This window comes from Echiichthys vipera (assembly GCF_963691815.1).
Source record: "Echiichthys vipera genome assembly, chromosome: 17".
NCBI lineage: Eukaryota > Metazoa > Chordata > Actinopteri > Perciformes > Trachinidae > Echiichthys > Echiichthys vipera.
Window position 1 is genome coordinate 3,867,606 of NC_139842.1, and position 17,705 is coordinate 3,885,310.

General features: G+C 44.2%; 1 protein-coding gene across 2 annotated transcripts in view; it reads right to left on the bottom strand.

Annotated features, from left to right (window-relative positions):
• Positions 1 to 432: 432 nt before the first annotated feature.
• Positions 433 to 17,705, bottom strand: part of pdxdc1 (pyridoxal-dependent decarboxylase domain containing 1) — a 31,293-nt gene continuing 14,020 nt past the window's right edge. Inside the window, exons 12-24 of one of the 2 annotated variants that reach the window (XM_083931146.1) lie at positions 17,502 to 17,627; positions 16,072 to 16,122; positions 15,671 to 15,715; positions 12,043 to 12,103; positions 11,624 to 11,694; positions 11,418 to 11,523; positions 11,138 to 11,312; positions 9,883 to 10,001; positions 9,671 to 9,792; positions 8,783 to 8,875; positions 8,549 to 8,645; positions 7,045 to 7,143; positions 433 to 5,776 (exon numbers count right to left, since the gene is read on the bottom strand). In XM_083931146.1, coding sequence (XP_083787272.1) covers positions 5,490 to 5,776; positions 7,045 to 7,143; positions 8,549 to 8,645; positions 8,783 to 8,875; positions 9,671 to 9,792; positions 9,883 to 10,001; positions 11,138 to 11,312; positions 11,418 to 11,523; positions 11,624 to 11,694; positions 12,043 to 12,103; positions 15,671 to 15,715; positions 16,072 to 16,122; positions 17,502 to 17,627 — 1,452 coding nt within the window. In that variant the 3' untranslated portion in view covers positions 433 to 5,489. The remainder of the gene's footprint in view (positions 5,777 to 7,044; positions 7,144 to 8,548; positions 8,646 to 8,782; positions 8,876 to 9,670; positions 9,793 to 9,882; positions 10,002 to 11,137; positions 11,313 to 11,417; positions 11,524 to 11,623; positions 11,695 to 12,042; positions 12,104 to 15,670; positions 15,716 to 16,071; positions 16,123 to 17,501; positions 17,628 to 17,705) is intronic. The other variant, XM_083931147.1, reaches the window with a different exon arrangement.

Consider the following 17,705-nt stretch of genomic DNA (forward strand, 5'->3'; position numbering starts at 1 on the left):
GTTGCTGACGTACAGAACACAGGTTTGGTTTCAGTTTCATGCCACAGCAGCTGTCACCTCAAACTGGTCGTCTTTTAGTTTCGGGGACAGCTTCAGTTCCTACAGATTACTCCCAAAACTCACTCGGGTCCGTTTCTGGCTACATTGTTATCGGTGTAAAGTAGTATCACCCCTTTAACTCCACATGTAACATTGTTTTTGGATCTTACTGCCTCGACTTTTTGTCTGTTTTTCCTTGTTGGCTTGAATTTATTGCTCTATTTGCCAGAAATCCAGGGCTCATGTAATTACAGATGAATGCGTAAGAGTGTATGCAAACCCCCAACATGCCCGTTGCATCGAATGAGCAACTCCCGACAGTGCGGAGGAAGACTAAAGATGAGACTTTTAAGAATTAGAACTGCACCACAGAAAGCCACGGCCTGACGTTGAGACTGGAAAACCTTGAATTTATTCTGTTGAGGGACAGAATTTACACAGAAATGTAAACTAACTGTAGAAAACATTCAAGAGAAAAGATTCTGCTTATCAAATACAATCGATCAACTCAGACGGTGACGGAGGCGGGACGGTCCGGGACGTTTCACCACAACACATTTAAAAGTTCTTCATCGTTTAAGATTTTTTGCATTAAACATAACAGAAACAATCATCGACAAGTGTCTGCTTCATTTACACCCATGACAGAAATAACATAAAAACAACAGTAGTAAAGAAATCATCGACAGAATTAAGTGCAATAATGCTGAAATAGATTCTTTTAGCATCTTCATTCTCACTGTGTTACCTCCTTATCAAACCACTGCCTTTAATCCACATTTTAAAACTCTTTACGGTAAATGTTCCACCAGTGTTGACTGTTACGCTTTGGGGTTTCATTATTAGGCTTCTCTGTCGTTTAGATATTACATTTTTCCATTCAGGCGACTCCGTGAGAGCGATCCTAACCCGTTGTGCCGAAGTAATTGAGGCTGATTCGCTCCCATAAATCCCATCAGGCATAAAATCACCGATAACTCCTCACTGATGAGAAACGGTCGATCGTGTCGTGTCAAGTTGCACGGAAATCCTAAATATCAAGCGACAGAAGTCTGAGAGTGCAGAAGAGTTCCCGTCGCAGCTTCATATGAAGTGTGAATTCATAACACGGTGCCGTTTCCTGCCATTCCCGTGTTTTCTTTGCCAAAATAAAGCTCAGGAATTTCCAAAGAAACAATTTTAGTAATACACGAAGGCCTCTAGACAAGGTACGACAACAGTGATCTTAAAGGTTGTTACACGTCACACTGTGCGGGCTGGTCTAATGATGCAGCGTCAGACTGTTCCAAACATCAGGGTTGTTTGTTTGTTGTCTACGGGCAGTCACAACGTCGTGCCGCGTAGTGTTTCCCGCCATTTCCTGTTGTATTCTGATCGGGTGGTTTGTAGATGCGGCTCGTGACTAGAACCGTCAGACAAAAGATTGTTACACTTGAATATTGTAATATTTTGTTTTGTGATACTGTATCAATTCTCTTTTCATTTTCAATGAAGCCTCTGAGAAAAGCGGGAACGCCGGTGATCTGGGGCGACATCGCTGTCTTTAAGAGGTCCTAGCCGGGTCCCGTTTTTAGCTAGCGTGAAGGTATTAGCATCACACGAAACTAGATGACCTTAGGCACCACGTCGTGGTAGCTTGTCGGGAAGGGGCTAAATAACGTTTCCAAAGTTATGCTTAATCATAGCGAGGGAAAGACTGGCGTTAAAATAGCTAATTTGGTGATGTTCATACCCCTGATACAGATATGTAGCACGTTTGTAATGCATCTTTAGCCGTTTGACTCTTAAGAGTTCAAAGTAACAACATGTGCATATGGTGTTCGTGACACTACAACAGTTTTCTTAAAATGACATTTTAAAAATTGCATATATCGCCTCCTTTACAGTACCGCCAGATTTTTGCCAATCCTCATAGCAGCAGTCACAGTCACTAAACTTCAGACCCTGTGAGAACTTTGACGCAGGCCGCCTTTGGTCGGGTGTCTCACGTTTGAATCTAGCCCACAAAATGTGTACCAGAGTCTGTGACGCTGTGCCAAGGTAGTAGACACACCGTCAAATAATCTACAGACACGTAAAAGAATGCAGGGAATGAGTAACAACTGAAAGCAGGACAAATTGTTCTTGAAAGGTGCTCTTGGTGATTTAGCGCACCGGTGGTGGGAAAACCTTTTGAACTTTGTGAACTTCTACACATAAAAGCCCTTAAAATAAACATTAATAAAAAGCACACACCGCGCTCATCGTACGCCTGTGCCATCTGTGATGATTTACAGCAAAAGACATAAAGGGGAGAAGGGCGACGTTTGATGCTGGGTGGGTGAACTTCCAGGCACAGCGCAACTAACTCGAGTGTGAAACTAAAGAACAAATAAGCAACAAAAACATCCATTTGGCCCTGAAATATGGCACAAATGTTTCAATGGTGATCCAGGTCAGGAAGTACTGTGACCCGGGTCTGGCAGGATGCTTTTGGCAAAGGAAATACATATTCCTACAGTGAATACCCCTGAAGCTCCTCTGTGACAGAAGGTCACTTTTTGCTCAGGTTGCATATATTGACACAACATAAAATAACGCGTTTACATGAAATTCACTTAAAAGTACCCCGAACCCGGCTGCAAGTGCAATTACGAAGGGAATTTGATTTTGATTCACAAAGCTGTGGCTGGAGTTGATATTGTAAAAGGTTGTATTTGGGACACTCTTCCAACAGAACTTTGAGATTTTGAGAAGGAATTCATAGTATTTGGTAAAAAGTCACAACATTAGGAAAATAAAGTTGTTTTTTTTAAATAGACGAGGTCACAATGTTACGGGAACGATGTCGGAATTTGGAGAATAAATGTGTAACGTTAGGGAGTAAATATATATCGTATGTATATTTTATAACTTTGCTGTAGTAAACAGAGAACAGTCTCTCAATCTGAAGTTTTTAAGTTTCACTAATAAGCACGTTATTACATATTATACCTCTGGTGCTGAACAATGAAACCAAAACAGAAGTGCCAAAAAGCTGCAGTTCCTCACAGAGCCACTTGGGGCTGGCTCCAAAAACGCCTACATGTTCACAGCCTGTACTGCGGCGAGTTTTTATATAAAGCACCCTTTTAAAATTATACTGTAATTCTACTTAATTAAACAAATGGCTGTTTTGAGTGACAGAGCCATTGGCCATTTTTAGATTAGCCGAAGTTAGGTAGCATGGCCGATGGCCCCAACCACCACAGTGAGGGCGCACTCACACTGTCCTTCCGCACCGCGCCCCCCGGGCTTTAGGGTGCTTGTCCCCCCCTCCAGGCCCGTTTGTACACACACTACCTGGGCCTCGCGCAAATGCTTCTTGCTGCCTATACGTCATCACGTCGTTACACGTCAGACGCATTGATTGACGTCATCGCGATGCGTGGCTTTGTTTACAAATCTTTCCGTAGACCTCGGAGTTTTTGTGCGTCTTGTCGACTGTTTTTGAATCTTTTCATCGACCAAATCTGCAGTAAACACTCCACCTCCGCATCACACCAACGTGAACCTTTCACCGCCATTGTTGTTGTTGTTGTTAAATGTCTTTATTAAATTAACTTAACTTACAACTTCATCTTGTAAAACATCTTCTAATTTATTGTTGCAATATGACTCATTTTGTAAAATGATCTCATTATCTATCAATTAATTCCTTCAATATTGTGACTTTTTCTCATGAAATTACAACTTGCCGTATATTATATTGTGACATTCTTTCTCAAAATCTCCACATTTTAGTGCAAAACATGAAGGGAGTGTTTGAAGTTGAAGCGCTACAATCAGTAGTTTATTTTTAATTAAATAGACTAAGATACTCTACCCCTTCTATACATATTTAGTTTATTATAAATAATCATAGTGAGTAATTCCATGGGTTGGATATATAACATCTGTGTAGACTATTTACAGTGGGAACATTTTCATTGCAGTGACACTTTCTTCACGATTGAGCTGCTGTATTTCCAGTTCAGTGTCAAAGTGAGTGTTAAATGGTGACTCTGGTACTGAATCGATCATATGATGCGTGTCATACGGCTGCTCACCTGCTCTAATCCAACGAGACCCCCCCCCACGGGCATCCGCTGATGGACGGATCAGTGTAAAAACTTAAACGCATAAAGGAAAAAATCCACCCTAAACACTTCAGTGTGTTCTTATTATACCTGTGAATACCCGGCCAATCAGAGACGAAATAACCTGTCAGGATATTTTGAGTGCGGCTACGAAGGAGTTTGACAGCGGGATATTTTTCGTCCCCCTAAAACAGGGGTGTCAAAGTGATCCAGTAAAGGGCCGTGTAGCTGCAGGTTTTCATTCCAACCAAGCAAGAACACACCTGACTCTTCTTACTCAATCACCTGAACTGTCTTCACACAGGTGATTTGTTGGACCAGGTGTGTTTTTGATTGGCTGGTATGAAAACCTGCAGCCACACGGCCCTTTACTGGATCACTTTGACACCCATGCCCTAAAACATCGATATACAGGTAACAATCACACCAGGGGAATTTCAGCACATTAGACGCATCTCTCCACTGTAGGAATACCCCCCCCACAGCTGCTCATTTCACTGCATCACTACGCGTATAATAATAAAGATTTACACATGCCAACGCAATTTCGAATAAAAGCTCATGTCCATTTAAGGGAGTGGTTTAAAGGCATTCTAAAAACAGGCGAGAAATAAAGATATTATAAAACAGGTAACTCAAATCAAGCATTCTGATTGGTCGTATAATAACCACAAACAACGGCTGTGACAATTAGTATTACTGAGAAAACAACCTGCCGCCCGACAGCCCTTTACGACGAACGACTGAAGCCGTTATCGACACTTCGAAGCCACCAAACAAAACTATGCTCACAGAACACAGGAGTTGCTGGTCGACCGCTGCCTCGGCCTGTTAGTTTGTTTGTGTTATTGTGTGACTTTGGCGAATGCTAGCTGCTAGCGTAGGCTACGTCTCACATGTATGTACAGGCAGCCGACCCAGGAGGACCTAGTTTACTTGAACATTATTGTCTGTTAATAAAAATGAATTGAAATTGGAATGTGTGTCTATAACTTGCATATTGCTACACTTGATGTTCGTTTTATAAAAGCAATAGCTCACTTAAGGCTGTGATAGGGTGAGGATGTGTGTGGGCCGTTGTTCAGCCTGACCCAGGGCCTGTCATCGGCCATTGCTTCATTAGAAGACTCGATTACTAAATAACTAGAATGCACTGCATAAGAGTATCCAGGGGTGGATTTTCCCATCGACTTTGACATAGGACAGAGACAAAGAGCCTAATATAGCTCCTTCGTTTTCATTTCAAAACAGGAAGAGTTAGATTCCCAATGTAATAACACCCTTCTTTTTAACATCTGTTAGGCTGGTACCATTTAGAGGACGGCTGGAGGACACCCGCAGAAAAGAGTCACCCTATCTCCCGCTCTGTTCCACCTCTTGGCCTTCAGGCTGCCTCTCCTCTGAGGCCACTTCATCCTCCACCTGTGGGTGCACCTGAACAGAGGACTCCTGGATTTCCTGGTGTTCCGCATCACTCGCCGTGTGCGAGTCTTCCTCGGGTGCGGCCTGAGAGGTGGGTGGGTCGATGCCAGAGCTCGGAGTGACACGGCCCTCCCCGGTTGTCTCTTCAGCTTGTCCGATGGAGCTGGTCTCACTAAAGGATTCAGAGCCCGCCCCCGAGCGCCGGAATAACCTCTGACCTGTGAGGACAACGTAAAGACAGGAAGTGAACAAGGTGAGCGTGATGTCATTTTGTCAGTATCGCCGGTAACAAAGAGAGAAAGCTCAAAGAGTGCAGAGAGAGAAGACGATCCATGATTTTTTTATTCTCTCTGACATAGATAAGACATCAACTCACAACTCAACTCACTACGAAGGTAACCTGAAGATGATATGCGATCGATGCCCGGTCACACCAGTATTTGAAATGTCAGGATTTTGTGGCAAAATTATTAAATTCCAGTGGAATTGGCTTTTACTCACAGGCGTGAAGGAAATACGCACACAGTTCTGGCTTTGAGTTCCACTTTGGCTAACTTTGAAACACATTTACACAGTTGGCCAGTAGCAAACGTCAGCCGTACGGACTAAGGGAATGGGTAAAAGAAATAATTTTAAGAGTCAAAAATAGAAGAAGCTGTTTAGTAGCGGTGTTGCACCATTACCTTTTATATGACCGTCTGACTTTAAACTTCTGGCGTGGTTTGCCCACAGCTATGAGATGGATGTCCCTGTGCAAATATGTCTTTTAAATGGTGTGAACTTGGTGTGAACTGGGGCGACTGTGACTCAGTGATAGAGTGGGTCGTCCACCATTCGAGAGATTGGCGGTTCGATCCCCACCTTCCCCGGTCCACATGTCGAAGTGTCCTTGGGCAAGACACTGAACCCTGAATTGCTCCTTGTGCTGTGCATGGGTGTGTAAATGTGGTGTGAATGGTTAGATTAGATGGTCTGTAGATGTGCACTGCAATCAGTGTGAATGTGTGTGTGAACGGGTGAATGTGACAAACACTCTGAAAGGTCCTTGAGTAGTCAGAAGACTAGAAAGGCGCTTTATAAGTACAAGTCCATTTACAATTTACCATGAACTTATCGCCCTGGGAAGGACTGTGCTAATGAGTTTACTAGATGACAGTTAGCTTGCTTCCTAATTGACACTTAACCAGCTCAGGGAGCTTTATTTCCCACTCCAATAACTCTTTATTGAATGAATTGATGTATAGCCCCAAGAACTTCCAGTACAGGGAAAACAGAAAGCTCAGCAAGCTATTACAATCAATTTGCTGTTGTTTGTTTTGGTTTTATCCTTTATCCTTCTGTTAATGAAACTCAAAGTTCCCTGCACAGGTAGTTCACCTGAAAAGCCTTTTCTGGTGACTGAAACGGTGGTTTTTCATTTGAAATATCTGCAGGGAGAGTCTCCATGATGATAGCTAGAAAATGGTGGATAAAAAGACAACCCTACCCGGGAGTTTCTTTGACGAGGAGGTCGGAGTTTCCTGCAGAGACGACCTGCCTGCCTGTGCCTTGGCTGAGTATGTCCCCTCTGTGGAGTCAAGTGAACCTATGGACACACACCATAAACATGCATGTTACACGAACAATGCCATGATCACAGACTAACCTTTTTCTAACTTTTTTCACTAGGAGCACTGTGGCCGGAGCGCAACCAGACATTTTAGGGGCACACGCCGTAAATCAATAATAGATGCAGAAATTACGATCTGCTGTTTGAAGTTCAGTGTCACATTTTTGTTGTGCACTTTTGAAGATGCAACATAGAAGGTAAACCTTCACTGTCATGACAGTAGCTACAATATTGAAAGAAATATACCATACATTCAGAATATGGGGTGTGACGAGACGATACAAGACACCGAGTCCATTAGATACGACGATATTTCAAGAGTATTTTAAAGTGTCGGTATTTTCTTTACAGGGGGGTTGATTGATGGTGCTGCAGGCATCTTTGCATAGTACTTGTGTTTGCCGCGGTGTAGCCTACGGTAATCACCTAGGTAAAGAAAAGCCCCCCTACCCCCAAACTGGGCCCCTGCAGGCGGGGGCTCGCCGTCTAAAAGGGCCCCGCTCCGCGAACGACAACATAAGGTACTGCTCCACAGAGAGCGAGACAAGAAGCAGTGTAATGATCGTCACTCGCTCATCTCACAGAACAGAAACGTTTGCATTTTATTAAGTCGATCGCTCGCTGTTTATGTGTTTAAACATTTGAACCGTATCTACACTGACTGGTCAGATCAGTCTGTGTGTCACCTGCTGCCTCACTCACTGCGCTGAAATAAAGTCAATGTCTCAGTTAAACACTGTTGATTTCTTCTCATAGAGCTGACATGAAACTATTTCGGTTTTGTATATTTCTGCTGTCACTGGGCGACAGACGTCAGAGACCATCTGTTAGCAGCTCGTCACATACAGAGGCTTTGGGTCCGTCTGGTGCGACACTGTGATTATAACTTGTATCCTGATGTTAAAGAAGCTGCGGGGCTTGCATGTTAGGTTACTGGTTTGTGTTACGGTGCTGACGACACTATCTTCTTACACATGGTTCCTGTCTTATCTGTCTCTCTGTTGCTGTTTAGCTTCTTACATTTTGATAGAGACATCTGGTTGCGCATGTGCGACTGGACGTACGCTCTCAAATTTTGGTTGCAAAATGCCACCATTTGGTCGCATCCTTGAGTCCTGACGTATAAAAACAAAATGAAAATGTACATTTATGTACGTTCAGTAGGTTTTAAAAGGTTGAATCGTTTTCAATATATGAATACTCTGTGTGTGACCAAAAAAAGACACAATATTCATGTATCTGTTGCATTTCAGACTACCACACAACTCCCTTTGGGTTGTGTTGCACTTCAATCACTGGGTTGAAAAGTCCCACCTTCTGTGACATTGAAGTGACTTCAGAGTGTTGTCTATAGTCGTCACCACACAGCGACACACAGTACCTGCAGCCAAGTTGAAGGTCTTGCCCTTTATGGAGCTTTGATATGGAGAGAACCAGTTCAACACAGAGCCAACAAGAGGAAGCTGCCTCAGCATCCCCTACAGACAGAGACAAAGCAAGTCAAATATTTGAATGGACTGCACTTGGATACTCACATATAGACCTTCAAGTGCGCACACTCACGCCCACACACATGCACACACACACACGCACACACACACACACACAAACACACCTCTTCCAGGAGTTTCTCCTCATTGGCCTTTTGCAGCTGCAGCTCGGCCTCCTGGATGCCTTTCCTCACCACCTCTGTCATGTTCTCCAATAGCTACACAGGAAAGAATAACTGTGAGTTAGACATTTTCTATATAAGGGCGCACTCACACTGTCCTTCCGCACCGGGCCAAAACCGGTTTTTCAGCTAAAGCCTAGTGGATTGACCAGTGTCAATGGGCCTGGGGAGCGGGGGGAGAGGGAGGGGGGACAAGTACCCTAAAGCCCGGGGCGCGGTGCGGAAGGACAGTGTGAGTGCGCCCTTATATTCACTTTAGATCAGGCTCGCAAACGCCTTATCTCAAAACCAAGTTTGCAAAATAAATGTACGCTAGTAGGCATCGGTCTGATGTTCAAACATCACAATTGTGGAGTTATCCAAATATTTGAGCTGATATTTAATCATGCTTGAGTGCAAATAATCGAGCTGTGAGAGTTTGATTTGGGCAAAATATTTTCAACATTCATTCTTTACATTTTTTTTATATGGGATATAATACACAATGACTCACAATGGCCATGATCATTCAAATTATACATGAATAAAGATAAGGACAGCACTCCAGCCAGTTCGTGTGGCAACTTAATAAACCAGTAAATTTGGAGAGCTTCCTTTATTCATTTACATAAACTTGTGCTGTGAAGGATTCAGCACCCAGTTTTTTCATTCTTAGTTTTTCATTGTGATTTGAGCGTGTTATTACCTTTTTTCATTACGATTATAGCTAATTCTAGTACAGCACCTGCTATGTTGGGTGAGGGGCTGAAGGCTGAGTGTTTCTATACCACTCATAATCTTCGATGACCCTTTTAGCCACAAAATAATAAAAAACAACGTCATAGCAGTTACCCTTCCATTCTCCTCTATGTCCCTCCCCAGGGCGGCTACTGTATCCACCAACTCTGAAACATCAACGTCCTCGGTGACCATGCCGACAAAGATGCAGTTCTCCTCTGTCCCGAACTCAGGGCCTGGGGAGAGAGATACAAGAAGCAAAGTGTAGTAAGATGACTGCTGGGTTACATTTCTCACAGGCCTCACAGCTGTGAAGAGGAACTTACCGGTGGAGAAAACGATGTCAGTGTCAAGGTCCTGTAGTTTCTTCAGCAGCTCTGTGTTGATTTTCTCCATCTCCTGCTTCCTCCTGCTCTCATCCATTCCTTCAGCCCGAGGCTCGTACCTGAACATGAATGGAAACATAAATGATATTTATAACGCTGCTGCTAAAATCTTTCTTTATCTTAGTTTAGGTGAATGGTGGAGGGAGGACTACTTCAGAGTATCTGTAGGAAGGATTCATCCATCAAAGCTTACAGCTCGGGCTTACGAGCCCCTAGCTAGGTTGTTATTTTTGAGCTGAATTTGTCAGGACAGATGTGCGTCCTCCACAGAGCTGGGTCTGTCTGACATACCTGTCTGTTATAGTGAAGGTTTTCAATGCCACTGTACTCTACGGGGGAATGGTTGGGTCTGTGTGAATCATAAATGAGCCATAGAGTGTGGTCTTTACCTGCTCTGTAAAGTGTCCTGAGATAACTTTTGTTATGATATGGCACTGTAAATAAAATTGAATTGAATGAAATTGAATCAAGACCATTTATTAACCTCACTATGACCGAACTAACTACATGTCAGATTGCTCTGTTGTGAATTTTACAGAAAAGTGACATGGATAGATCTTTCTTCCCCTGGCTCTTTTAGGGCGCACTCACACTGTCCTTCTGCACCGGGGCAAAACATTTTTTTCCGCTCTGCGCATAACTGCGGCCAGCTGGCCGTCCACGGCCCATCTGGAAAGGTGGGCTTTTGTAGAGCGCGTTTGCAAATGTACGAGCACGAGCGTGCGCACGTGTACGAGCACGAGTACGAGCACGAGTACGATACCTACGGCGGTTCTGAGGTCATTTCCTGTGCGCCTGTTTGGACATAGAAAATAGAAGGACGGACCATGCGCGGACATTTAACAACAACAACAATGGCAGCGAAAGGTTCACGTTGGTGTGATGCGGAGGTGGAGTGTTTACTGCAGATTTGGTCGATGAAAAGATTCAAAAACAGTCGACAAGACGCACAAAAACTCAGAGGTCTACGGAAAGATTTGTAAACAAAGCCACACTTCGCGATGACGTCAATCAATGCATGTGACGTGTTACGACGTGATGACGTATAGGCAGCAACAAGCATTTGTGCGAGGCCAAGGTAGTGTGAGTACAAACGGGCCTGGGGCGCGGGGGGGGAGACAAGGGGATAAGTACCCTAAAGCCCGGGGCGCGGTGCGCAAGGACAGTGTGAGTGCGCCATTAAAGCCATTCTTACCGGACAGCACCAAGGCCAGGCCAGCTGAGCTCCTCTATGTACGTGAGCGAGGGTGAGTGTCGGTGGGTTTCCTCTCTGAAGTCCTGTCTGAGGCACATTGTGGAGCACATCACAGGCACCACCTCTGACAGCTTCTCCACCAGCTCCTCAATGTTCTCCTGCTGTGTCCCCAGAACTGGACGGGAGGGAGGAAAAGTCATGACTGTGTCCCGGTGATGTTTTAACATTCCTTGTCAGTATTAACGTCAAACAATCGAGCACAATGTCTTGCATGTGTTACCTGCAGCAGTCAGGAGGGGACTGAAGCGAACACATGTACCCTCGTCTTCGAGCTCCACCACATCTAACCCACTGGTGGGAACTAGCTGAAGCAGCTGTTCACCCAGCTACACGCAGAGATACACAAAAAGTGAATAATTGAATCTAGCATTGACAAAAAAATACAAGGAAGGTGCAGTGCATGTTTAAGGAGGAGGAAACGCTCACCCATCTGTTGAAGGCATCAAGCACCTCTTTCTCCCCAGCACAGTAACCTTCCACTGAACCCCCACTGGATGCTATCAGCATAGGACAAAGGCAAAGTAAGAACTCATAATTACTATAATTATTTTTGTCGACTGTGACATTATTATCTTGATAATCTCTGAATGTGTTTCACACTTTTGAGCATAGAAGTTCATTTTTTGAGAACAGTAGTTGTAAAAAAAAATGAAATTAGCTCAAAATGTACTAGGTTTTCAGAGGCAAAGACTGGAGTGTACAAGAAACTCGCTCACACAGACCTTTGACTCTAAGCACCATGTAAAACACGAGCGCAACATCTCATCAGTGAGGAAAGGGGGAGGGAGGTGCAGCAGGTCTGAGGGGGAACATCCACCAAGGGGTGGATTTTAAGCGACCCTTACCAGCACTCGTTTCCAGGGAAAACTTGAACAACACGACAGGAGAGCTGAGTTCATCCTCCACCTGTTGGGCACAGAAAGACACAGATCAGCCATCGGAGACTCAGGGCTCCTTTTCATCCTACTTCACAAGTCATCTGCTGTGTGACATGCAAAACAATGATCACCAGTTGAGAGGGTGCAATGAAAACACGGATTTAACGTTTCGCTTTGTGTCCATGCTTTTGAAAGGCAACTACATGTTACGTCTGTGGCTGTTGTACCTGTATGTCACATACATTACGCAGACTTGTCATTATGGAAGTAATGCCTCGAGTCCCGGCCTCTCAGTGGTATGGAGCAGCCAAAACCAAGGCCACAGCTTGATATATACTGATATACTCTTAAGTACAATATGTTTATGATGATTGGGCATTTTAAAGTGTAATTCCAGCACAAAATCATCCCATGGTCTTTTTTGGGACTTACATCAAATAGGCCATCGAGACAGTTTTTTACATGTATAAACTATTAACGGAGAAATCTGGTAGAGTCGCTAACAGCCGGACGTGGCTAACAGTGATTAGCTCGGGGCAGTACGGTGAAGGCATTCAAACGGCTTTTTTAACCATTAATACTAAAAAACCTCTGCAGTAGCATTATCAGAGTACTTACACATAAAACGAAGCAGCAACAGCGTAGTTAGTGAAGCCAGAGTTTATTAAAAGAGTGTTTTAAAGACTTACCTACTGGCCCCTGTACCAGCTCCTCTCCTAGTAAAGTCCATTCAAGTGGATTACCAAAGTCAATCCCAAAGGAAGGAGCCCATTGGTGCTTTGTTTTGTGTGTAGGGACTCTTCTCATGCTACTGCAGAGGTTTGCTGTTATTTTGAGCACTATTAGTGGTTAAAAAAGACCTTTGAATGCCTTCACTGTACTGCCCCGAGCTAATCACTGTTAGCCACGTCCGGCTGTTAGCGACTCTCCTGGATTTCTCTGTTAGTACTACGAAAAAAACTTTCTCGATGGCCCAATTTGATGTATGTAGGTGTCGAAAACGACCATGGGATGATTTTGCGTCGGAATTACTCTTTAACTACATTATCATTGAAAAATATTTCCAAAGCAAAAGTCTGTATGAACCATGCAACCAGGTTACTGAAGCAGGCTGTACCTGGACATACCTGTGTTCGAGTATCTCACTCAGGGTTGGTCTCTCCTGTTCAGCATTACCTTATTATTCGTGTCAAATTGTACTATACTATTGAACCATAATGAAATTCAGTGAAGTTGCATGTGGCGCACTTCTTCGTTTTCTCAAACCACTTAGACAGGAAATCAACCCATTGTGAAGCCCGCTATTGATTGCATCCAGGGGAAAGGTTAAAGCAAGCATCATGCCTGGGTGGGACTGAGATGGAGCCTAGGGTGTCTGGGGTGTTGATGTGAGGGTCATGAATAATTCACAAGCTTTTGTGGTGTTGTTAAGTTTAGATAACCAGAAAAATAAGTGTGATACAAGACAAATGGTAGCCACACCCAGGACAGGTTTAAAGGCTCCAATGTGCTTCACACTCGGCGCCGGTTGCTATCTGAAACCCTCCTTTCTGATGGTGGAATCTCACAGGCATCGATCAGCCACGTGTGCGGAGGTGTGCAAGTAGGCACGATTTGAACTGTTTTCTTTTTCATTCTTGACATTTCTACAACCACTTCTGCCAGCATTCGTGTGAAGGTCAACATTCCTTAAATGCCAAAGACAGACTGTCTGAAAATCTGTGCCGTTATCTCCTTTTGAACAATTTATCACATCTTACCTCTCTCTGTGAGGCATTCTTTCCGCCTCACCTTGGAGCGTGGCCTCTCGGAGCTGTTTTAAATACTTTTGCCTTGTGGACAGATGACAACATTGCGTTACCTAGTTCAACATACGGACGGTTTCAGTTTATCTTTTATAGAAAAACTGTTTCCAGCTGTAGGGTTTTCTTGTCTCAGTGGTGGCCAGTCATTAGTTGAAGCAGCAGACTCAAGAGAAGAGTTGACAACAGACACGGCTAAAGCAGATAACTTAGGGTTCAAGTCCACACCAGGAGCTCATTCATACAACTGGGTAAATGTTTTCAACCAAGCAGGAAGAAAAGACGGCAATTCAGAGAAAGAACCGTCAAACAAGAAAGGGGAAAACAAAAGATCACCACGTGGGATGTTTCTACTTGTGCATTTCTACAGTAAACAAAGCACCAACAACGTAGTTAGTGAACCCAGAGTTTATTAAAAGAGTGTTTTGAAAGACTTACCAACCGGCCCCGGTAGCAGCTCCTCTCAAGGAAAGAGCCCACTGGTGCTTTGTTTTGTGTGTAGGGACTCTTCTCATGCTGCTGCAGAGGTTTGCTGTTATTTTCAGCAGCATTAGTGGTTAAAAAAGCCGTTTTAATGCCTTCACCGTACTGCCCAGAGCTAATCAGCGTTAGCCACATTCAGCTGTTAGCGACTGTAAGCGACTCTCCCAGATTGCTCCATTAACAGTTGTTACACGACAAAAATTGTCTCTATGTCTTATTTGATGCGTGTATTTGTCGAAAAAGATCATGGGATGATTTTACGCCAGAATTTTTCTTTAAATAACTCTGCTTGTGGATTTTGGGAGGAAGCAGCAGGGGAGCAACACAACCCTGAGGACTCTTGTGGAGAGGAAGACCACCTTCAGGTACCTGGCAGTCCACGTCGCAGAGAATCGGACATGTCACATAAAGAAATTCAAAGTCTCTGTGGGAGTCCTAAAGACCTTCTACTCTGCTCCCTTGGAGAGCACCCTCACATGGGGCATCACTGGCTGGTATCTTAATTTTAAACAAAAGGAAGTAACGAGATGGAACAGCACATGACGCGCTCGTTAATTATTCATGACCCTTGTATTTCTTCCAAAGGCAACAAAACATAATGAGTGTGGAGAGGCATTCCCTGAAGTACCTCGTAGAACATGCCTGAGTGGTCCACATCCTAAACAATTAGGAAGAAGTGAACAGTCCATCAGCCAATGAAGACCCAAATACAGCTGAGCTGATGTGAGTGAAAGAAAATGGTCAGGAGTGACAGGAAGAAAGAAAAGGAAGAGAAGGGAGGACAAATGGGGAAGAGGAAGGGGGGGTGGGGGTGGGGGTGAGGGAGACAGGCAGAAGCTCGGTCCCACCTACAATAGAGAGCATGAGAGAGCCCAGAACGTCCCGTAGTGAAGCCCCGGAGATGGGCGGGATCGGCGACACCAAGCCCTGGAACCAAGGCAACCAACACTGACTATAACTACAGCTATACACACACACACACACAAACACACACGCACACACAGAAGATTCACACATGGACCTGCAGGCGCATACAGATCACATCTTACTAACATAGTGGTACTTGAAACTCAAACTTCAGCATCTTTACCTCTGAAATTCATCCTTTGTTTTACCAGGATACTGTGAGTTTGAGTACCACCGTAAAAATGATTCTGACCCCCAACACCCTCGATTGTTCACTGCATATGTATTACAGTTATGTTACTGTATGGATGTGGCGTTTGCCTTCGTTGGATGCCAGTGAACAAGCCTTTAAGCCAAGTCTGTACCCCCGTGTGTTTCCTTATCGACACGACTCTGGTTTTTACCATGGTCAAAGCCTCGACGAGAGAGACCTCTGTCTGAAGCACATCCTACAAACACAAATAGATTTTTACTCTTTGAACAGACGGAGATCATTTCGTTACGTAATAACAAGTTAAGCCTTATCTTTATTGATCCTTGTACCAAACAGACAAATTGCTGCATGTTGTGAAAATAAAGACCCTTTCACACATGCACTGCAAAAATTATCTAGACGTTAAAACAGACTTTACCCTGCTAGCTCCCGGGTACAAAGTCTGTGTAACGTCCAACTGAGTCTGAAAGTGTGAGAATTCACAGCCTGATGATGGCGTTTCTATCAAGCGGGACATGTAACACCAGAAAAAACCCTACGAATGGTAAACGTTGAGTTATTATTATGGCGGAGGATTAAGAGAACACCTACCGATGTTTTGATAGAGGTGACAGCTTTGAGCTTCTGCAGGAGGTGCTGACTCTAGAGGGGAGAGAGATAAAGGTGAAACGACGGAATTTCAGCATTTAATGAAGAAGAAGAACATGATTTGATTGCCCAGATCCATAATTTGACATTTGGTTGCCAGTATTTAAATTGGTTCGCCTATCGTGCTCATTTTCAGGTTCACTTGTATTTTGGGTTGCTACTAGAACATGTTTACGTGCTTCAATGCTCAAAAAAGACATTATTTATCCCAGACTTTCTGAATATATCTGTATTCACTCTCTGAAATGCTCTGTTTTAGCGCCTGTCTCTTTAAGACCCCCTCCTGGGGAAAAAAGCCCAGTCTGCTCTGATTGGTCAGCGTTTCAGGGTCTTCCAATTCGGCACTCTCAGCGTCTCTGTCATTGCAGCCGGGAAATGACCGTAACAGCATTGTAGCAGCACTTTCTACCTGTATATAGTTTAGTTGTGACATCACAACCGTACAGAAGTCCAGGTGGCTCGTTTTTAAGACACAGTTTCTGAATAAAAGGTGCATTTCTCTGTGGATTGTTTTGATACTTTCACAGTATTTAAAGAAAAGACATGGAAATCTCACTTTTTACAGTATTGGACCTTTAAAACAATTACAGGGAAGTTCCCAATTTGTTGGGAAATACTTACACACACTGGAGATCAACTTAGGGCGCACTCACACTGTCCTTCCGCACAGCGCCAAAACAGGTTTTTCGGGTCAAGCCTAGTGCTTTTGACCAGTGTGATTGCAACCGCTCCGCGCATAACTGCTGCCAGCTGGCCGTCCACGGCCCGTCTGAGAGAGGTGGGCTTTTGTAGAGCGCGTTTGCACATGTACGAGCACGAGCGTGCGCACGTGTACGAGCACGAGGCCTACGACGGTTCTGACGTCATTTATGTGCGCCTGTTCGGACATAGAAAATAGAAGGACGGACCATGCTCGGACATTTAACAACAACAACAATGGCGGCGAAAGGTTCACGTTGGTGTGATGCGGAGGTAGAGTGTTTACTGCAGATTTGGTCGATGAAAAGATTCAAAAACAGTCGAGAGGGGCGCGGGGGGAGAGGGAGGGGGGGCAAGTACCCTAAAGCCCGGGGCGCGGTGTGGAAGGACAGTGTGAGTGCGCCCTTAGAGAACAAAGTATTAATACTAGATATTTATTTATTTATACATTAGTTATTTAGTTTATGCTAAAATACTGGGTTAATAAAAAAAAACATGCTAGTACAGCAGTGGTATAGCCACTGCAGATATTCCATCAGATTCTGAACAATAGAAAATAACAATATTTCCGAATGAATCAAGTGTTAATCATTAGTTCTCTAATTTTGATCTCCAGTGTATTTGCAGAAATGTAAAAAATGTTTGTGGACTAGGTGGAGGGAAGTGATCCTCACCAGGGCGGTGGCATCTCTGATCTTTTGAACAATTCCATTGTGACCAAGGTACTGCAGGGAGAGCCAGAGAGGCAGCGCACGCAGCTTCGCCACCGGCTGGCTGGAGGTCAGACCCGCTTCAAGAGACTGAGACACAAGACACAGAGACGCAGAGCACTAGTCATTCAGGGAAAGACAAAGACAGTGGTCCTGAAGAGCTGAACG